The sequence below is a fragment of the Cheilinus undulatus genome, linkage group 8 (genome assembly GCF_018320785.1).
Source record: "Cheilinus undulatus linkage group 8, ASM1832078v1, whole genome shotgun sequence".
NCBI lineage: Eukaryota > Metazoa > Chordata > Actinopteri > Labriformes > Labridae > Cheilinus > Cheilinus undulatus.
The window spans coordinates 31,226,674-31,250,112 of NC_054872.1; the positions used below are offsets into that span (position 1 = coordinate 31,226,674).

Here is a 23,439-nt window from a genome sequence, read left to right on the forward strand (position 1 = left end):
CCGATGGACACACAGGAGCTCACTTGCTTTCTGTTTCATTGCTCTTTTTCCTGTCTTTTCCGGACAGGATCTCCCTTGTTTTGTGGACTTTGTTTGTGTTTTCTTCTCTTACTCATCTGCGCCTTTACAGAGCCTTAAACTTCAACCCCTCCTGGATCTTCTTTTTCTCCCTGTTGTGATTTTTTTTGTCTTTTTCTTCCTCTTTTTCCTAATCAGACTGCTTTTCCTGTGTGCATATCAGTCCTTACCCTGCTGTGTTTTTTCCTTATCCTCTTCTCCTCCACCGTTCCCTGTCTACCAGTGCGTGGTTTTTGGGCCATGCTCTCCTCACCCACTGTGATTCTCCAGCCTTATGGACTCCCTGTCTACCCACAGACAACCACATGCTACCCCAGCATAGTACAGGTAAACTATAGTCAATTTAATCCAAACTCTCTCTCTCTCCATCTCTTTTTAATCAATATTGCATCACCAAATGTCCAGTCAGGCTCAGCTTAGAGCTTGACTCCAAGCTAAGCTAAACTAAGATAGAGTGACTCAGGATATTTTCAAATTTATGTGATACCTTTTGATATTTCCTTATGATATTATAAAAAAATTCTGCACACAACTGAACAGGCTTAAAAGAAAGAAAAAAATAACAAAAGATCAATTAATTGACAGAGGTTTGCAGAGGAAGGAAAATAATCTTGCATTAAAAATTAGAATAAAGATAAATAGGAAACAAAATAAATAGCACAAACAGCTTTATTTGTTTGCAATGCTGAAGTAACTGCATATGATATATTTGACTTTAAATGTGAAAGTGTTTGGAAGCATATATTTTGATTTATTAGTCTAGTTAATGTCATTGTGTTAATGTAGAATTTGACTGAGTCATCACCAAATGATTTATTTTCCAACTTTAGGAATTATTTTTCATGGCGTATATGACAGGGAACAATCAGAAATAAATAGAAAAACAGTAAATGACCATTCCATGAAATCAAAATGTTTTTAGTGAAAGCTCATTTGTGACACCAATCGTCTTTTAGAGAATAAAAGATTACAAATGCAAGTAAACAGGGAAAAAGTTAAACAAGGTAGAGCATGAAATAATTAAAAAAAAATCACATTTAAAAATATTAGAAAATTATCTAGAAAAGGGGTTTTGGTATATCACAATAGAAAAATTACATTTTGAATTTTCTTAACTCTGATTTTCTTGCATTTTTGGTTGAAAACTGAAAAAAAAAAATTTAAAACAAAAGGTGAAACAAAACTAAAAATCTTACTCTACCTTAAATGTCAACTTCTTTCTTATACCTTCATTTAACCTGTTCATATAAAATAAATATGTGTCACAAATAAAATGTCACAAGATCACATCTTTCATTTATTTTTATATTTCAACTTGTGTTCAAGAGACCAAAAAAATGTAAAAATCTGAAAGGGGTCACAGCTTTACAAAGCCTTGTTGGATATTGGGGTGGTAAACAGATTGCGAGAGCCCTTTATTTTAAAGTAAGGACACATTAAGGGTTATCTTTAGTCCACTTGTGTCAGTAATGCCAGCAAGCCTTACATGTCTGTGAGTGTGTAGAGCGTGTGTGTCTAAGTGTCCCTGACATACCATTAATGCCACAGTGCATCTGGTATCTGTCTACCTTGTCTCTGTGCTTCTCACCAGCTGTATTTTTAGCCCTCCTTTCCTGAGCAGATAATCACTAGAGGAGATTCTGTCAACTATCTTGTTCCCTGCAGTCAACTCCACTTAAAATAGGTGTGAAACCTGCCTGCTGGGCATTTAAATTCTTACTAACAAAAACTATTTGATGATGTTGTTTGGATATCTTTTCTTATTCATGAATATTTCAGGGATCTAGAGTGAACAGGTGTTGGCTGTGGTGTTTGAAGATGACTTCTACCAAAAAAGGAGGGCAGAGTTTGAGTTTCAAAACATAAGGGCTGAGTTCAGGCATGTTGGCAAATGCTTGACTTTTTGCTTCTGTGAAATGTTGAATTTCCAAGGATCGTAGACTGATTTAGCTTTTTCTTTCCTCAAGAATGTCTGTGTGTTTGAACCGAAACATCTGTTTGGAGAAGGATGATTTGTACGTCTGTCTCCTTCATATTTCCTGTTGTTTTAAAAGTAGTCTGAATAGGAAATGGAGTGAATTTAGCAGGAGAAGGAATATTTGGTGTCATTATTAAGCTATGTGTTGGCTAATATTTGTAACTCAGTCAGCAGCACTCAAAGACCACATCTGCAGTTTGCGTTGCTGTCTGTGTGTAAATCCTGCAGCAGCTGTCCCAGCATGCACCTGGCTCCGAGCCATTGACCTCTGGCCCCAAGCTGACAGCTGAAGAAGGGACGAGAGAAAGAGGGAACAAATGGATATCAGAAAAAAGCTTGTGAGGAGGAGCAGGGGGACGCGGTGTCTGCACGCCTGCTGACGCTGTGATACTGAATCAGGCACAGTGGCTGCTGGTCACAGTCTGTGGGAAGATAAAACAGGAGAGCAGCACTGCAAGTGATATCTTTGGCTGCTATCTTCATTTTTCTGTCACTTCATTATCTGCCAGGAGAGCAGAGACAGTCACACACTAGCTGAGATAAATGGTACACATACAGGCATGTTGTTTTGATATGTGTGGAAAATGGTTTCAGCTGTGGCTAACGTGAATGAGTGGAATGAGACTTTGGAGAGTCACAGCCGCACTGATTTCAGTTTTACGTTGTTTCCTTTTCCAGAATGAGAAAGAATGCAAGCAGCAAGCATGATCAGTCTTGTAGATTTCAAGTATGTCTTTAATTAAGAGGGAAACTATTTTAAGCCAATCACGCTTCACAGCTCAGAGGATAGCAGTACCAGTATTCAGATGCATCTACATCTTTGACAAATATCAAATAAATATGTCAACACATAGATGAATTGCCATTATATTCTTTATGTTAAATTCTTACTTTGTTTTTGAAGCTATCATGACATTTTAAGTGTAACATTTTCTTGTGTGTGTGCTGTGAAATATCCCATCAACTCCTGTATTAATTCCTGAAGATTCAACAGGATAAATTGCATTTCTTTTGGTGATTCCTTGACCCTCGATTTAGCACCAGCATCAGGGCAAAATATTCCTCTTGATTACAAAATAGTTAGATGCTAAACTGTATTATTAAAAGCCTCAGCTAAATCTTCAGCCTAATAAACTCAAGAGTGCTAATAAGAAAAGCTTAGCAAGCTAACATGTTAAATTGTTAACATGATGAACAAAACAGATATTTAACAACAGAATTCCAGATTGTTAAATGGGAAATGTGAGTAGTTTGCTCCAAGTATTACTATTCCTAGTCAATCCATCCTTTATTTATTCTGCTTGTCCTGTTCAGGGTCGCAGGTGGCTGGAGCCAATATCAGTAGTCACTGGGATTGAGGCAGGATACACCCTGGACTAGTCGCCAGTCAATCACAGGGCTGACATGTAGAGACACTCTCATATTCAAAGCTATAATCACCAATTAACCTAACGAGGAAGTCTTCGGTTTGTGGGAGGATGCTGGGATACTCAGAGACAACCCACGCATGCACAGGAAGGACAGGCAAACTCCACACAGTAAGGTCCTGTCTTACTGGGATACGAACCAGGAGACTTCTCACTGTGAGGTAGCAGCACTAATCACCTTACCACCATGCAGCTCCTTTTGAGCTTATACCACAGCACACTTTTTTGATCATAAAATTAAATATTTTGTCCAGTTTAGTCAAGTCAAAATCATACATTTCATACACGGGACAACACAACATGCTTCATGCTCACAATCATGAATCAATCCATCTTTATGTGTAGGGCAAGAACAGGCCTAGACCATACTCTTTGTTCTGTTTAGACTGGGGCTGTTAAATGATTTTGATATCCCTCTACTTTGTCTTTATAACTGTGACGATTAGCTGACAAGGACGCAGAAGCAGAGCATGAGCCGAGGTTGAAAGTGAAGAGAGTTAATTTAACAGGAGCTTATGGTGCAGAGGAGGCTGGCTCGTGGCAGGCTGAAGCACTGGCAGGAAGTAGGAGACACTGTAAGAGCAGAGGACAAAAAGTTATAGTGAAGTCCAAAGAGTCACTGAAAAAATCCCTTGCAAAAGCACACTTCTTCAACACTGAGAGAGCCAGGTTACCACTCATGAAGCTGAAGGAATACTCGGATGCCTAAATGCTCAACATGTAGTGCGGAGATATTGATTCTCAAAAGACTGGCTGCAGCAGAGATGCCTAACAAGCTGCAGCTGTGAGTGCCAGTGCTCCTGCCCTCCCCAACCACCCTGCAGTGACACAGAGCCTCCTCTCCAACACACACACACAAAAACAATCAATACACAAAATCCCAGAACACAGGAGGTCAACCATGATATAAAAACAGTTTTTGTTTCGTTTTGGATTTTTTTACTGTTATAGTCTAGGGGTAATTAACTTCTAGTCTAAATAAACACCTGCTTTTATTTTGAAGAACAGAAAAAGAAATCTAGGGTTGATTATAGGTTATAATATGACCGTAACCACAAGAAAAGGAATTTGTTATGGACTGAAAAGGAAATAAGAGAATGTAAAACAGTTTAATGTTTTATTTCAGAAGAGCAGATGTCTTAACTTTTCCTCTGAGCTGCCTGTGAGTTTTTAATGTGAAATGAGCTATTAAGGAGCAGTGTTGTACTTATTTTACATCACTGTGGCAGCAGTGGCTTAACCAAAATGTGCTGAAAGGGACAATAGAGCAGTGGTTTTCAATCTTTTACCCAAGGCACACCTAAGATCAAGCCAAAATTTTAAGGCACACCACAACCATATTTTTACAAAATAGCCTCTTACATGTTACAGTAAATCGAGTGTATAGTGTTAGTTCAGGTTGGCCATGGAATGAAGCACTGCCATATAATTGAGATCAGCTGATCTAACGAAAGTCCTCGTCATCTGATGGCAAGCTGATGTACTCTGTGCTAGTGGCAAATCATACACATGCCACAATATACAAAGCCTCTATGCTTTGCTACTCCCTCTGCAAGCTGCTTTTTGCAACCCTCCTCCACCCCAGCTCCTCCTTTATTCTACCTCTGACTTCATCAGTGTCATTCTGTTGCCATTTATGCTTGTTCTGCTCTGTTTTTTGTTATTGTACAGTTGTAGTAATATGGTTGTACAAATTCCTACGGCACACCGAGACTTGGCTCAAGGCACACCAGTGTGCCTTGCCACACCATTTGAGAACCACTGCAGTAGAGCATATGGAAAACAGACTCATGTTTAACAGCCATCTGTCAAAGCTGTGTCACGGTTGTGAGGGGTTAGAGGGAGATACAGACACAGAGAGACAGATAGAGACAAACAAACAGAGCAACAACAATGAATACATGTATCTTATTCCTGTTTTCTTCTATATGGCTACAGTCTGTAATCATGGCACAACAATGTGTAATATTTGATGTTAATCACCTGCTAAGTGAAAATAAAGATCTGTATTAGAGACTACAATTATTGTGACACACAGAGGAATTATAGATGAGTTTGGACAGATTCACTTTAACATTTATAACAATAATAACAGATTTAAGGCTGATATAAATAGTTGCCACATTCAGAGTTGAACAGGTCTAAACATGTTAAGTAAGATAGTAACTGTAATGTTGTTATTGTAGCATTTGGTGATTGCCAGGTCCATAGCAACATGCCGTCTACATCAACGATCCAGGGAACCTACAAGACAAGGGAACTGGGAGCTCCCAGGAAGCTTACCACCCAGCTTACTCTTAACTTTACCACAATCAGTGTTATCCCTGGCATTGTTGTTAAGTGCTTAAAGTCACTTGGTTTTTGGATCCTAAAACATTAGCTGGAATCATGCCTGGTGTTTTACTTACCCTGGTCGCTTCAGTGTGTCAGTTGACAATCTTATCTGCTGATATTCACCGAAAGGTACTCACTATTAACAATCCATCCTCTAATTCCTTTTAATTTGTACTATCTGCATCTATAGCTCTAATTTTCACACCTATCAGTGCAGCAGCTGAGTTCCAGTTACATTAGATCCCTCTAAATCCTAAAGTTGGGCGAGAAACTTGTGGTATTTTGTCCATATGGCAACACTTGGAAGTACATTTATCAGTCTGTTAGGACGAAGTGATGGTGAGCCTATATAATCCTTCGGTTAAGAGAGGCAGAGAACACTGAAATAGAAATAGGCCTGCCTGATTAAAGGAATATTTTGGCAATACACTGCAGTGGGAAGTTAGCTTAGCTTAGCTTAGCTGAGCATAGGCATTAGAAGCAACTAGCAAGGTTGTAGTCAAAGGAAAGAAAACTATTATCTCAGCTTTAAAATTAACTTGTTATTTTCATATAACTTGGTTATTTATGGAAAGGCAAAGTGAAAAAGAGTTAGCTATGCTAGCTATTACCCAGTGTTTCAAGTCTTTAGGCTAACTTTACTGTCAGCAGTAGTTTTATACTTGATGAATGTTTGAGGTGGATTCTGGTTTTAAAGCATACTGGGAATTCATTATCATCCATTTAGGAGGATTTTTTTTTGCCTATGACTTCAAAAATAACACTAAAGATATGTTTCAGAAAGACTAGACATTTGACATCACAGTTTTTAATTGTGACACTCATGACCAAAAAAATGCCAGTTGCTAATTCCTGAGTTAATCCAAAGTCAAACATATTGCACATAGCATAGAGAGGAAACAGTTGGAATATATAGTGATTAAAGAATGTCCCAGTAAAAGCAATAAAGCGCTCTGGCCTCTCAGAGTGATATTCTTGGAGTTGACCTTTAACATGATGTACTGACTTGCAACTGAAGGAGCATTTACATTCATAAATACCTCATCTTGGGGGAAGAGCTCTTTCTGCCATTTGGGTTGAGTGTGTGAGTGTAAATGGATGTCTAAAGTGAAGGCAGTTAGTTGTGATTGACAGTTACAGATGACCACAGCTGGTGTTCCTCCCCCCAGTCTTTTAACTCTGGCAATCATTTGATGCGATTGGTGGAAGAGTAGGACTTATGGTGCAGTAGGCGGGTGGTCAGCTGGCATTAAAACATGCTGCAGTTGTTGGACAATGCAGCAAAGATCGAGGAATGCAGTAAAGGGGTAAGACAATGCTTTGGCTATTTACTTAATAATTCACTTGTATCAGGGCTGTGCTGGATTGCTTGGTTCAGTTTCTGTTTTCCCATCAACATAATGATTTCTTAGCTCCGCACGATTGTCTCTTGACTTCAAGGAGTTTTTGTGGGTTTTTTCCTGCTATTATTAGATTGAATTTAGGCTTTATTTAAACAGCCTTTCACTTGTCTAAGTCTTAGTCTGGTTATTCAGAGAAAACTCTTAGATGACTGAGAAAAGGACTGCAACTTATCCTTAATGATGGCACTGATTGATTTTATGTATTGTATTGATATTATAGTATGACATAAGGTGCATAAAAGCATCTTTAATTCCCAAAGTTCTATCGCTTTGGCTGAACTGTCTAGACAAAGCATTATTGTGGATTGCAAATTACCAATCAATCAATTGTTTGAGTAATTATTGCTATTTGCTAAAGTAAAGGGATTATTTAATATCTTTTAGTGAATTATAAAATGAAAATAACAGTACAACAGTGCAAATTCTCATTTTCTAAGTAAGATGCAGTGATTTTTTTTAAATGACTTTAATTTGCATCTGATAAGTGGAGCAAATTTTTATATATTTACATTTTGTGAACCTGTGAATTTCATTTAGGGATTAAAAACAGCCTAGGTATATTAACACATAAGGTTGAATCTTGATCATATTTTGTATTATGAATCTTTATTTGGAAAGTAAACAGAGATATCAAATAAATAGTGGAGTTTAAAGGATAAATATATTGTGAGATTACTGTGATGTGGAAGTGCAAAGCAGTAGTGAATGAAAATATACAAGAAATGAAGTAGCAGCAGTTTTATAATACTTTTGTAAATATATTTATTTATTAGATGTTTTCATTACAATCACAGCAACTCTTTATTGTGATTGTTTTCTTCTATTTTGGGTGTTCTTTTAATAGCATACAGAAGTATTTTGATGCAGTATGTTTCAATATATAAAAAATAACTGAGTATTTGTAACTGTATTATTTTTCTGCTTTTAGACATTATATGAATATCTGATTCTTTTTGCATAATGTGACATGACTTTGCAGTTAGATGGGTTTCTTTACAAGCCTTGTATTTGTGTGACGTCTTCTTGTATCTTGTTATTTATCTGTCTTCTAAATAAATGAATGAATGAATGTTTTTTCAGTTACGTACATGTTGATTAAAAAAACAAACATCAAATAAGGTCTTTTTTACATAAAATTCATCCTTCTTTAGAAATGAATGAGGAACTAAGAGCAAAAACAGCTCTAGCAGGTTTGTTTGTTTACACCTTTGACATCTGATACCTTGTCTGTCAACAGTGGCTGATTCTTCCCTCTCTCTCCTCAGGGAGGCCCTACACAAGAGGCCGGCCCTGGCAGTGGCGACCCCGCCCTGCCACAGGTCTACGCTCCTCCTCCGTCCTACCCCCCACCAAGTCAAGGCCCGCCAACATCTGCGGGCAGACTGCCACCTCTTGACTTTAGCTCTGCACATGCCAGTTCAGAGTACCCTGAACATCCTCAGCTCAGAGTCTATCAGGCCCCTCAGCATGACGGGGCTGAGGCTCTGACGTCCAGTAACACGGTAAGAACAAATTTAAGCCCCAGTAAAATCCGATCTTCTCTAAGTTAATGTGACAGGAGCCCTGCTGCCACAGGTAGTGCATCCATACGTCCTATCAGAGGAGCATGGCCAGATAGAGTGTCCTTCTATATTTAGAGCCCCACTTCCACTGGGCTGTCCATGTACGGGAATGCAGCTCACACTACAGCAAAGTGGGGGGGACAGCTGAGAGGGGATTGATGAAAATAAATCCCCACTTTCCTTCTCTTCTGTGTCTTATTTAGCCACCAATAAAACAGATCACCTTTCAGGATTATAACTGTGCAATATTAAGTTTATATTATCAGTTCAAAGTTTAGGATAGGCCTATAAACAACAAGTTGCACTTTGTATGTCATGTTTTGTGGTTCATGTGACTGAGATGTTCATTGAAATATACTTATAATAGAATACAATAAATGAACTGCATGTACATTTAAGATTATGTTTTTTGGTCCCAACATTTTTTTCACAATGTCAAAACTATTTCTTAATCTGTTCTGTATTATAAAAGTCTTATTGCCTTAAAATAAGGGAAAGCATTCACCAGCACAGTGAGATAATTTCAACTTGATTCAATGAAAATTAACCGCAACAATCTGCATTATCTTTAATTTTTAATATGGATGGTTTCACACCTTTTTTAAAAAATAATTTTGCTTTGAGTGAAAAGCCTGAACAACTCTGATTGATACTCATTAATTTGTCACATCTTTTTTTCTTAGACAAAAATGGGCACATTTTTTACCAGAAGGAGACTTGGTAGCACTTTGTTTTAGTTGGCCCTAACTGTGGCATTTTACCTTTACCCTCTAACCTTAACCCTAACCCTAACCCTCGTAATATTGTGGCAATTCTCTGGTAATTAACTGGTAAATTAAGGAGTAATTTCTTAGAAATAAGATGGTTATTTCTGTTCAAGTTGCTTTATAGTTCTGAGGTAATTTCTTTATTTTGGTCCACTAAATTAAAAACAGTCTTCTTAAACAATTTAAAAGCAGTTTTTATGGTTAGGATTAGGGGGTTAGGGCTAGGAGGTTAGGATTAGGGTTGGGTTTGCGGTTAGGGCATTAGAGTTAGGGTAAAATACTACCTAATTATCATAGACTTAAGACAAACACTTGCCTTGATAATGAATGATTTTTTTACAAGGTAAATACTTTCTTAATATTACCATATTTCCAAATGATTACTTGGTAAAATACCAAATTGTTACAAGGTAATGACACCTTTTTTTTGAGAAATCATTAGATTATTACACTTATTACCATCAAATAGAAAGATAATTAGGGTTAGAGTTGGTTTGTCCCTTTTTTCATTTGTCACAAAGACAATCCCAGGGCAAAAAAAATGATTTGTCTCACAATGAGCCCTGTTGGATTTTGTTTGATTCCAAAATCTTAGCTGAAAAAAAAATACAACTGCAGTAAGATGTCAAATTTGTCTTAAAATTAAGGTTCTGCATAAAGTTCTTTGAAATTACAGTTGTCTCACTTTAAGACCTCAGCTTGCAAAAAGAAAAGTATAAGATAAAGTCTAAGTTTTTCCAATTATCTTAAGGTTGTCTTCTATAGCTAAAAAATTACGGCTTATTTTTTACTTTAAGTCAAAAATAACACAAAATATGTCGGATTATTGTGCTCCTAAGGGACCCTTAGTTCTTTTCATCCCTAAAACAAAGTTAGCATGCTAACACAATAAACCTTAGTGTGTTATGATATGAATATGAGATAGCCTTATTAGGTTTAGCATAGTAAAAGGCTAACATACAAAAAGACAACTTAGCATGTCCAAATACTGACACGATAAAAAAAGATTTTGCTTGTTAAAATGACACAACTACAGTTTTGTTGCAATGCTAATATGAGTAACTATGATTTAGCACAGGGATGTCAAACTCAATCACAGTAGGGCCTAGGGGCCTAACAGGGTCACCTTTTTAAGCAGAAACTGTCAACCTCATTTCACCAGTAATAAAATATGAAAAAACACTTAGCACTGATGATAAGCGATTTTGACATTTAGAAAGTTAAAAAGACAAGTCTAAAGGTTCACAATCTAAGAAAAGTAAATTTATTATGACAATAATGCTCAACAGTAACAGTTATAAAAAAATGAGGCATGAACCCTAGTTAAGTAAGTGGACATGGGGTCTGGTTATAAGGAATGTTAGAGGGAAATGATGGCTGCAATGAGGAACTGAAGTCATGGCCTGACAGTTTACAATGGACCAGAACCTGAACAAGCTTTTAGTGACTGATTTGAATCCAACCTAAAAAAAACCCACAGTATTTTGCAATGTGAAAGGTCAAAACATTAAATTGAAAAATAACATTTTAACATTTAACGTAACATTTTAAAGGCAAATACATTAGAAAGAAAGTCAAAATCATAGGTTTAAAAGGTCAAATTATGAAATAAAATTCATAATTATGGAACTAAAAGTCAAAACATGATTATGAATTTTTAGTTGTGAGTCGAAAAGGTCAAACTATGGGATTATGAAGTCAAAGTTTGGAGTCATATATATTTATATATAATATGAGATAAAATACAAAAAAAATGGTTAAAAAGTTCTAAAAATGAGAATTATGAATCTTAAAGCTCAAAATATTACATGAGAAGTCAAAATTATGAGTTGAAATGTTCAAAATACAAAGAAAAAGTCAAAATCCTAAGTCTGAGTCCTAATTGTGAGATGCAAAATTGAAAATGTGAAATTAAAACACAGGTTAATTTCCTTTCCCACATTCCTGACTTCTCATCTAAATATTTTTAATCCTTACTTTTTCAGATTTTATGACTTAACAAGGATATCTTAAATCATCAAGGATAAGTTCACATTTTTATACTTTAGAAAATCTGCAGACCTCATACTGATGGCCCAGTTATAACAGAAATATAAGATCATCTTGCGGGCCGGATTTAACTGTTCCACGGGCCAGATTTGGCCCCTGGGCCTTGAGTTTGACAACCCTGATTTAGCATAACTAAATCTAACACAGTAAAGAAAGAATTATTATATTGAAATACTCATATGATAAGCTAAGATTTAGCATGGTAAAAACTGAATCTAAACTTAATCGAGCATGTTAACAGGATAGATTTGGCTACCATTTATCATGTTAAAATGTCACAGTAAAGTATATTTTAGCAGGAAAATGAACTTGTTTTGCCTTGAAGGCCCTTTTCTTGATTTAAATCTGCTGCCATGTTAGCTAGCTAGTAATGCTAACGCTAGCATGCTTGCATGCTAACAGTTCAACATCTGCTACAGCATCAACAAAGCATTCACTGAGAGTGTGAAGTGTCCAGCGTTTTACACTAAATTATGGGCGTTTTGTGTGCTACAATATTAGCATGTTAGCATTAAGCTTTTAATAAAACACTTAGCAGCATCAAAAAGTGGCTAGCTTACATTATATATCTCAAAAATTCTTTGGAAATGTGATTTAAATTTGGAAAGAGGTTGAAATTGTCTCACAGCTGCTGTAGGCTATCTCTTACAGAAACAGTAGGCCAAAGATGGAAGAGAAGCATAATGTTGTGAAGAGGAGATATGAAAGCACTAATCAAGTCTCCCTCAGGCATGAAAATGTTCATTTTGTCAAAGGCAGGGGTGTTTAGTTTGATCTTTGTGGCAGGCCAGCTCTTTGTCCTGCTGCTACACATCTCTTTGCCTCCTCTTATAAATGGTGTTTTGTGGCCCCGTCTATATATTTTATTACTAGAGCCCCTGACATACTTGGGTCTGCGCTGATTTTCGTGTGAGGAAAGTTGAGACGCCGCCATGGAGGGAGGGGGTCAAAGGGGGAGGCTGACCAGATGACCCCCTTTCCCCCCCTGAAATATCGCTCAGGTCCAGAAACACAATCCTGCATCGTGACATGACACCACCACCCAACTCAACCCTTTCCCCCGTACCCCCTACACTGTAGCCTGTCTGTGGTGTGAATGTGACCGTCTGCTGTCTAGTAGTGAGCTATGACAGATTCATGTAGTGTTCTCCAGTGGCCTGTGTGAGTTTATGTGTGTAAATTACCCCCCTATGTGAATGTCTCTTTTCCTGAATATCCCCAACTCATTAATGATGCCCCTTGACGAATTATCTTAACCCTTGGCAGAAAAGCAGCACCGTGACCCCAGACTGACACTTTTGAAATGTTCAGTTTGATCTCTGCCCCCCATCACCCTTTTCAAGCTTTTTGCGCACTTCTTTGCCTTGTTAACTTAAATTTAATTTGACTCTTCACTGCTGCACTGAGGCCTTTTAAAGAAATCTGCCTCTTGGTTACTAGAATGCTTATAATCAAATCTTGACTTCTGCATACAAACTAGAGTTTTCTTTCACATATCAGTATTTTTCCTGTTGTTTTTTTTCTGCTTTCGTTTTCTTTCCAATGCACCCTGCTCTTTTTCTTGCTCACACTGCTGAAGCTCTTTGTATTTTTCCATGCAGACCCTTTCACTCTCTTTTTCTTGTTTGGACTCATTTATCTGTCTGAAAAAAAAAGTTTCTATAACAATATTTTCCTTGCAACGGTTGAACAACACATACATGTGCATACACGTGCACACACTAGCATCGTGGTGCATTGTGGGAGAGTGAATGTTTTGGTTTTGGCACATTAGGCCTTGGATTTTCTGTGCATGGGTAAATCATAATAAGTGAAATATTGTAGTCTGGAGAATATTACAACTACTTAGTATTCATAAGAAAACTTGGCACTAAATTTTTGTCCTTCTTGTTGTCTGAGAGAAGATAAAACTTGTTTAACATTTTTATTGAGCATTAGCTTTGGTGTCAGATATATTAATAATTATTGATATTATGATTAAGTGCCTGAGAGGGATCACTGGTTGCTGAATGCTCTTTGGTTTGAATCACTTTATGAAAATGATCTTTGCCTAATGAAGTGATGCTTACGCAACTGAACTTTTGCGTAGATGATGACCAATGTTGCTGAGTCTGATATATGAATTCACTTTTATTTCCCCTCTTTTTTCTTTTCTTTCCTACTGATGCTCTCTCACTGTTTTTTATTTTCACACCTTCTTTCATCTCATTCATACTCTTCTCTCTCTATCCTCTGTGTTCTATCTTTCTGTTTTTGTTTGTTCCTTCACGTCCTTTTTCTTCGTCTTCTACCCACATGCATGCTTCCTCTCCTCCTTCTCCTTGTTTTCATACTTTCTCACTGTCAGGAGGACGCTTTGGCCCCTGTGACATCTGATCCCCAGTCTCTGAGTGTGTCCGTGTCATCAGGGGGCGGGGCAGGAAGTGGCAGTGAGGAGGAGGGGTCAGGTAAGGCCCAGCCAAAACGCCTCCATGTCTCCAACATCCCCTTTCGCTTCAGAGACCCAGATCTCCGCCAGATGTTTGGGGTATGAATTTCCTTGTCTGCATTCCAGTGCAGTTAAATCACTGTTGCCCATGTTAGTAAACTCGTATGTAGCCTTCATTAAGCACTTTCTCTCATATTTCAGCAATTTGGGAAGATCCTTGATGTAGAAATTATCTTCAATGAGAGGGGTTCAAAGGTAAGCCTAAACAATTATTGTCACAGCTGAAACTTAAAGCTCCTGTAAGGAACTGAGTGTGAGTTTATTTTGGTGCCCCCTGTGGACAAAGCAGGACTTCTTATCTTTCTGCTGATTTTATCCTGTACATCCATAAGTGTCTTTTTGTTTATTTTTAATTAGGGATGGCAAACAATCAAAATTTTAATTGCGATTAATGTCTTAATTTCTAAAGGTAATGCAGTTAATCTCCCTCTCAGTAGCATTTTTAAATTTCACTATTTTGCATTACGAACAGTTTTTGTTTCATTTTTGATTTTGTGTAGTGTCTCAGACTAAGAGCAAATGACTTAAAAGAAATAAGGAATTTGGGTGGATTGAAGATTACAGCTTGAATTTAACCACAGGAAAAGGAACTTGTTATGGATTGAAAAGAAAATACCTGAACAGGCCCAGTGGTATACTTACTTTACATTCCTGTAACAGGGCCTCAATAGAGTCCTGTATTGTCTCCCGAGTCAGGGGTGGGTAATCTGTGTGCCTGCTGCCTTCCTTGGTTGTGTTAGTGGTTTCATAGACTTCTGCTATAGAATCAAGTCCTGATTCCCCATTACCTGTGGTGGCCATGGTAGGCACAAAAAGTACTACTGAAAGTTGATGGGGCAGATATTCAAATGACACGTCACCTGCACAGAGGCCAGTGATTGGCTTGAGGTTATCATGGGACAACTTGGAAAGATTGGGTTCTCAGTCTCACTACCAAACGACTGGTCAGGAAGGACAGATCTTTGGAGGAGGGGGTGATTACCACCCATCCTCTGTGCATGCCAGCCCTCCTTGCCGCTGAGGCTGGCTGGAACCGTCTACCCAAACACTGGCCCTAGGCCAGCTGCAGGGGGACCTCCGATAGCGGGTCATGGCTGCCAATCTCTTTGCTCTTACTGCTCTGTCTGTGGTGTGGAAATGTGTATGAATGTGTCTGAATGGGATTAGCCAATACTGATGGCAAATTTTTCACAGAAACCTCTACCATCAGTGAATGAATGTGTGAGTGAATGGGTGTGGATGGGTAGGTGTGACCTGCGGTATCTTTGAGTAGTCAGATGACTGTAAAAGTGCTATACAAGCTCAAGTCTATTTTACATCAGTGTGACAGAAGGAAGGCATTGCAGTGGTTTAACCAAAGTGTGCTTTTTAGTGACAATAAAGAGTATGATTGTTTTTTTATTAAATGGACTTATTTTGGACCTAATCACATAAAGATTAATGCATCAGAGCTGACGGCCCAATTTGATTTAGAAATCTCATCTGACTTTCTTGTAACTGTTGCATTCATGTCTTATATTTATCTCAAGAACCTTTCCTGTCTGTTAAGTTAATCACAGTCTACCGCCTACACAGTGGCAGCAGTTTCAGGCAGTATTCATAACAATAAAGAAATATTTCCTCTTGTTGTTGAAGGTTTTGTTTGCTTCTTTAGTTTACTAAGAGTATTACTGCGTGAACTTTCAGGGCTTTGGATTTGTCACCTTTGAAAGTGCCACCGAGGCCGATCGAGCAAGAGAAAAGTTGAATGGGACAATTGTAGAGGGGAGAAAGATTGAGGTAAGGAAGACTTTCCTGCTCTTATTATTTTTGTCTTCTTAATATTCTGTATATTTTTATCATTTAATGTAACTTTTATTGTGCTCCAAGGTTAACAATGCAACTGCAAGAGTAGTTACCAAGAAGCCCCAGACACCTCTAGTGAACGGGGAACTTTCAAGTATGAAAAAACTCAACCATATTGTGCATTATACTCTAAGCAGAAGCTTCCGTTTGTAACAAACTTAATGTTATTGTTTTTCTGTAGCTTCTGGATGGAAGATCAACCCAGTGATGGGGGCAGTGTATGCACCTGAACTCTATACTGGTAAGTGGTTCTCTAAAATACCTGATTGTGTCTTATAACCATCACCATCTTTTAATGTACTTGTTCTATGTGTTTTTAAACTCCCTCTCTTTAGTTGCCAGTTTCCCATATCCTGTAGCGACTCCCACCTTGGCATACCGGGGCTCTGCTCTGCGCGGTCGAGGCCGAGCTGTCTACAACACAATCCGCTCTGCTGCTGCCACACCTGCCGCTGTACCTGCCTACCCCGGGTAAAACTAAGCTACCAAGACCTATTGACTGGTCTCTTTTCATTCACAGCTCAACCGTTCATTATTGTTTTTTATTTGCTTTTTATTAGGGTTGTATATCAGGATGGACTATATGGAACAGAAGTCTATGTAAGTCTGTATACTGAGATAAACCACCTAAAGATTTTGAAAGTGTTGCAGCCATCTTCATGCCACTGATGTCTTTTTTTTTTTTTTCTTGTGCAGGGAGGCTATCCTGCAGCTTACAGAGTGGCTCAATCAGCATCGACTGCCACAGCAGCTTACAGTGATGGGTAGGCATCAGACACAGGGCCCTCACAGGCATTTTGCACAGCAGTATTGAAATTGCAGCCCATCTTGCATTTATAATGCATCAGCAGTAAATTATTGGAAGTCTTATAATATATACTGGCTAATTTTCTAGAGCTATATAGAGCTATATAACATATATATCTTTCAGTCTGGTAATAGCTAATCATCAGTGAAGGCTGAAGGCTGACAGTATGCTAGAGGTTATGTACTCATAGTGCTGCAGATATATAACAATGAGCCTGCCAAGTTTAACTCGGAGTGGTGCCCAAAGGCTTCAAGGCACTCTAAGAACCACATGGAAGAGGGGCCTTTTGGGCTTGGCTGGCTCAGGAAGCAGCAGACAGGTACTGGCTAGCCAGTAGGGCTGTGTTTTTTGGTGGTTGCTGAGCAAAACCCAGGACATGAAAAGAGTTCGGAGAGGCCATACAGGAGGGTTTTACTGTTGGAATCAAGGCGAGGACTTGGCTTAGGCAGAGGTTAGGCAGGCAGTTGCTGATTCAGGCTGATGTGAATGTAGTAACGAAACAAAGTAATGAATAAACAAAAATACCTCCACTGCTGGGTTAGTTTGGAATTGAAAAAATTTTAAAGAACCAATCCCCAAATGTCTTCGGATATAAAGGCGGGGTTGCTGTATTCTCGCCAGAAGTTGCTGAGGTAGTTGAGAAGTTTCTCAGTGGCAGGGTGCCAGGTGGAGATGAGATACAGTCAGAGGTGGAAAGCATCCATGTTGGGAACATGTGAATGTCATTTTTATTTATTCAAATGATGTGACGCTGTCGTCTTTATCTGGCCTTCAGTAGACACTGGGAGTAGCCAAGTGCCAAGTCTGAAACTGTCTGGTTAAGGGTTAGCTCCACTTAGTCTGATGCCATGGTTTTCTAATGTCAGACAGTGGATTACTCCACCCTGGTAGGGAATGAGTTGATGCCTCACACAGAGAAATTGACTGATTAGTAAAGAATAGTTCTTTCAGTATAACCAATTAATTCAATAGTTTATCAATCCATCCATCCATCCATCCATCCATCCATCTTCTTCTGCCTATCCAGGGCCAGGTAGGTGGCAACAGGCAAATCAACCCAGACATCCCTCTCCCCTGTGACACTTTCCAACTCCTTCTGGGGGACCCAGAGCCCAGAGGTGTTCCAAGACCAGACAGGATAGTTAATCCCTCCAGCACATTCTGGGTCTTCCCCAAGGTCTCCATCCAGCTAAACATGCCTGGAAGACCTCCAAAGGGAAGCGCCCAGGAGGCATCCTGATCAGATGTCCAACCACCAGAACCACAAGTTCTTTCTGGATGTCTGAACTCCTCACCCTATCTCTAAGGCTGAGCCAAGCCACCCTCTGGAGAAAACTCATTTTGGCCATCGGCAATCTTATTCTTTCTGTCATTACCCAGAGTTCAGGACCACAGGTGAGGATTGGGGGGTAGATCGACCAGTAAGATTTGCCTTTCAGTTCAGCTCCCTCTTCACCACAACAGACTGGTATAATGCCTGCGGTAATTCTGACACTTCATCAATCCGCCTGCTCCCTTTAACCGTTACCCTTATAAGACCTGACATACTTGAACTCCTTCACCTGAGGCAAAGACGACCTCCCCACTCAGAGGGAGCAATCCACCATTTTCTGGCCTCAGGCTTGGAGGTGCTGACCCTCACCCCGACCGCTTTGCACTCAGTTACAAAACTGTCCCATTGCCTGCTGGAGGTCCCAAGCTGAAGAAGCCAACAGACCCCTGTCATCTGCAGTCCCCCAGACTTGACCTCAGTAGTTTAGACTGAATATATCCATTAGTGCAGAGTGGGCTATAATGAAGTGAGAACTTCAATAAAAATATTATGAAGCAGTTAAATTGAAATATACGGCGGTTTAATTGAATGTTGGGTTTCTTACAGATTAAATTTAGGGCTTTTTGCCTTTTCTTGGAGAGGACAGAGCAGTGAATAGAGCAGGAAGTCATGGAGAGAGAGTGGGAAATGGTGTGTGAGAAAAGAAACCAAAACCTGGACCACCCACTTAGAAGACCAGCTTCCATGTGGCCCAACTACTAGGCCATCTGCAACCAAGAAGGTTGAGCTTTCTGAAATAAAATGGTCCTCTTCTGTTTTTGAGCAGATACGGACGGGTGTATGCTACAGCTGCTGATCCCTATCACCACTCAGTTGGACCAACAACAACCTATGGAGTTGGTACAATGGTGAGTAAAAATACCTACAGCTTCTTGTTATTAGCACTACCAACTCAGCTGACACCTACTTCTGTCAACAGGCCAGTTTATACAGAGGAGGATATAACCGCTTCACCCCATACTGAGACACCCAGTAGGGGGCAGGGATGACACCCTCATGAACTCTGGGATTGGCTGATCCATGGACACTGCAGGACAGATGATAAGATCCTTCAAGTTTGTAAAAGTGGGAATGGCTTTACCTCCTGTCTCCTTCACAACCTCTCCTTCAGAGGCTAAACGGACTGAAGTTGTAAATACTGTAGGACTTATTCTAATGATTAATATTTAGCACCTGGAGAATGTTATTTAAGACAGTTGCTTAAAAACCTTTAAGAGATTGTTTTCTGTATTTAAGATGTTTGCTCTCACTACAGGAGGGACAGTCCATGATAAATACTGTGAGAATGAATTTTTGTGACTACTATCCACTGTCACGGGTCAAACTGTACAAATGAACATTTGTACAATATTTAGATGACTTATTTTTGATGATAGCTATTTACTTAATCTGTTTGACTGTGTGTTTGAACGTGTGTTTGTGAGTGTGTTAATGACTGAGAGAGACCGCTGTGACTCTGGTTTCAATATTACAAACACTGAACTAATGTTTGTCTGGACTTAGCTGGAATTTTGTTTTTTTTAGCCTTTCTAACAATCTACCTCTCATACATTTCTAGTTTTGATTACAGCCATCTTTATTAGTCCTGTTTCGCTTTCTCTATCCTTCATTTTTAGACTCAGCAGAGCTTTCTTTAATCTTTTTATTTAACTTCTTTTTAAACCCTTACTAAAGCTAAACCAAGTGGTCTGGTCAAGTTCTGTCTCTTATGTCAACAACAAGGGCTGGTTTCTTTTTTCCCATGTTTTTGTTATCTAATATATACATAAAAAAGCTGAAATTGAGCTCAGTCGAGCAATACACTGACTCCTGTGAATGAAGCTGAGCAAAGTCTCCGGATCTCTAAAAAGAGTCACACTCTCCATCACTACGAATGAGGCTGGATGGATATTGGCTGGGGAGATGCAAGTCAGATCAGAGTTTACTATCCCAAACCAGAATGCTTGGTGGAAAGGCACATCTCAGTCCCTGTTTCTATGCCTATCTTTTGTACCTCAGCTCCCAGGATGCTTTATATTTCTGATCAGCTTTAATCGCCTTCAAGGTTCAGAGTGGGGCTGCATTGTGCTGTTGCCTTAACATTTACAGGCCTTTCTCAGAAACTGCTTCCTCTTAGTCTTTATTTTTTAGACACACCTGTTTCTATGTTAATTTATTCTTCTCTGCTCTTTTTCTGTCTACTTTGCCTTATTTCTCTCGTATTTTTTTCCTCTGTGTTCTCACTCAGAGCTGCTGAATACCTTAACTTTTATCAATCAGTTCTTTTCTGCCTTTTCTTTGTTTCTGTTTCACTTTTCCCTGGTGTGTTTGATGTTTACCTCTAAATAAATTCTCTTTTCGCTGTTCTCCTCTTCTGTCTTTTGTTGTTTTATAACATTTTCCAGGCTATTTTGTGTTTCTACACAGCTCTGTTGTAATAGAAAGCTTTTATTAGTGATTGATTGGCTTAGACTTTTCAGGTAAAAGTTTTAAGTCAATCAGCGGAAAGCGGTTCTTTCCCTCTGTTTCTTGGTCAGTGTAGTTTAGGAAAACTGATTTTTATTTTGAAATTAGAAATCCAAAAGTGGAAAACCTGCCCTGAGCTCTTTCAGGAAGTTCATTATTATATTGTGAATCTAAGAGGCAGAATAAAAAGGTTTACGTTTTGAGAATCAAGAAACAGAAAATGAAAAACATTTTGTTTTCTATTTCTTTTTTTTTCCATTTTCAATTTCTCTTCTATAAAAAAAGAAAAAGAATAAATGAATACAGGCTCACTTTTCCATTTTTCATTTTTAGAATCAAAAAAGGAAGATCAATGAACAGAACACTGGGGCTGTAACATTCTTTTACTACATACATGACCTGGTGCACGTGTTGTATTTAAAAAAGAATGTTAAATCTCCAGATCAATGACGAACTGTTTTTCATCTTTAGTATTTATATTTGGAGAGCAAAACAGAGCTATGGAAAATGAAAAACAAGAAACAGTAAACAAATCCATTTATCGTTCTCTTTTTTTGATAATCGGTTTGTTTTTTGTTTTTTAATACACAATTTAATTGTGTTTTTGCCTGAAAGTGTCCAGGGTTGTTTTTCCACACTTTGCTTTCCTACTTTTAAATAGTAATCACGAAGCATGGATTTCTGATTTCTAATTTCATGATAAAACTGAGCTGGCTGTAAAAAAAACACTGGCCATTTTTTCTTCTATTCAACTTGTTTTCCCACCTTTATTTTCTTGTTTTTTTCCCTTCTTTTCTGCACCACTGTAAAAAACATATTTACACACACATGAAATGTCGCCTTGGTCTGTTCTTCTTTTTATCTATTACCTTTAAAACTTTCTGAATTCATTCTTCGTGTTATTATTTGTAGGTTTAGTTGTAAGACCTTTCATAGTTTTCCTTTTGTTTCTTTATTTTTAACTTTCTTCCTTTCTCCATCATTAATAGTCTCCTTTTGACTTTTCCTTCTTTGCATGATACACAGTCCTCTCCTATTTACTGCATGTTTGCTTCTTTAGCTAGTTTCTAGTCCTTTAGTGGGTATAACACATGAGAGGGAGCAGTAAAGTCCTGAACATCATTATTGTTGTGATACAGATGTAGGCACACAACTGAAGATAAAAACAGCAATGATGATTATACAGAACAACATTTCAACCTTGAGTTTGATTTTGGTTTTAAACAAGAAGGTAAAAACCTACAACAGATCATTTTAACTCCATCAGGTCAACTCATTTTATAATTGAACTGAAACCCCAACATTTTACTGCAATCTAGTCGCTCTGGCTGTGTCCATGGTTTGTAGTATCCACCTAATTCCTAACCCCCATGGTACTTGACAGGAATTCTAGGTGTGACTTCTGGTGCCGCCTGTCAAAATAGAGTTTTCCATAGTTAGGAGATGCTAATCAAGATTATTATTAAGCAATTTAGGAGATTTTTAAAAAGTATGTAAAAAAATATGATCTGATTATTTCTCAGCCTTCTTCTGTGAAGGGTACTGTAAAAAAAGGATATTTAACTAACTTGATTATCTCTGTAACTGTATTTGCGAAGTAATAAAGTAGTCCTTTTTTAAATATTTATTTTTATTAATATCAGTCATTCACAAAGTCACATGTTGAGGTTTGTTTATCTCAAACAGGTACCAGAACTCAAATATTTCAGAAACTTTCATTTATAACTTACAGCTGATAACATTTAGTTTGATGCTTCATTTAGATAAACATTTGATAATGTCTGCTAAAGTACCAGAAGTTCCACCTGTAATCATATCTGCAAAAGAGGATGAAAAAACTGACATGCATCGCGAAACTAGCAAATTTAGTGTTGTGTGATTCTAAGGTTTCAGATTTATCAGTGAAGAAAAACTCTGTTAAACCTGAGAGTCAGAACTCTAGGCTGAGGTGGAGTGACACATATTATGAAAAGTCCTTATAGTCATATATGGGATGCCTCTTGTCCAATCAAATCTCTTGTTTGGAACTAACTCCTTTCCCTATGTGTTTAGTCTTTCTCTCCTCTGACTTGATCTCATTTCTGTTCTATTTTAGTTTATTTTTTCCCTAGTAGTTGTCCTTTTTCTCTCATTGGATAGCCAGCTTCAGTTCCATTTAAAAATAGCTTACAGTGACAGATTCTTAAAAAGTTTAATGCCTGATTTCACATTGTGAATGTCAGTAATGGGGGTCTTCTCCTGTCAGGAGCTTTACTTCCTACATTCTCGTGACTTTTTATGCATTTACTTCATTATTTAGAAGTCTTTCTATGAGCTCCAGTTGAAAGGGGCATGTTTCCTGACAGCCACGGTGTGATCACAAGATTTATTCACTTAGATTCACCTCAAAGTAGTTGCATTTGAATTCAGCATTCAATTCACATGTAAGGTAGTAGTTGATGCAGCTTTAGGACTTCTGTGATAAAACAGCAAAAACATACTCTAATCTTCACTGATGATTTAGTTACCTTGATTTTAAAAAAATGATTATTTAAGGATGTTGGTGTTTTACCAGCTGTTTCTGCAGAAACATCTTATTTTTTGTACCTTGCTTTCTAATCTTTGAAATTTCTGTTATCTGTCCTCTTTTATCTTTAGACTTACTTGCATGAACTCATTTTTCATTTCAATTCTTTCCTTTGTTTCAGTTCTGACTTTTTCTGGCTATCAGACAACCATCATCCAACTTTTAAGTCAGAAATCATGTATTTTACTACGCTGACCATTTTTACACAAGGTCTTTAAAATTCAGATTTTGAGCATGCATCTGCATAGTACCAGGTACTAGGTCTGTTCTCTCCTCCATATCACTGGTGTCTCTATTCTGTTATTTAAAATAAAGTGTCTATATCATTCTTGACTTCTGGCTGTTTTTGGTGTCCT

General features: G+C 38.1%; 1 protein-coding gene across 1 annotated transcript; it reads left to right on the forward strand.

Annotated features, from left to right (window-relative positions):
* Positions 1-23,409, forward strand: rbfox1l (RNA binding fox-1 homolog 1, like). Its single transcript, XM_041793833.1, has 12 exons — positions 1-405; positions 8,486-8,722; positions 13,946-14,125; positions 14,228-14,281; positions 15,773-15,865; positions 15,956-16,025; positions 16,113-16,172; positions 16,267-16,402; positions 16,492-16,531; positions 16,628-16,695; positions 18,839-18,920; positions 18,992-23,409. The coding sequence occupies exons 1-12, from the start codon at positions 319-321 to the stop codon at positions 19,034-19,036; spliced, it is 1,152 nt and encodes a 383-aa protein (XP_041649767.1). The 5' UTR covers positions 1-318; the 3' UTR covers positions 19,037-23,409.
* Positions 23,410-23,439: the final 30 nt, after the last annotated feature.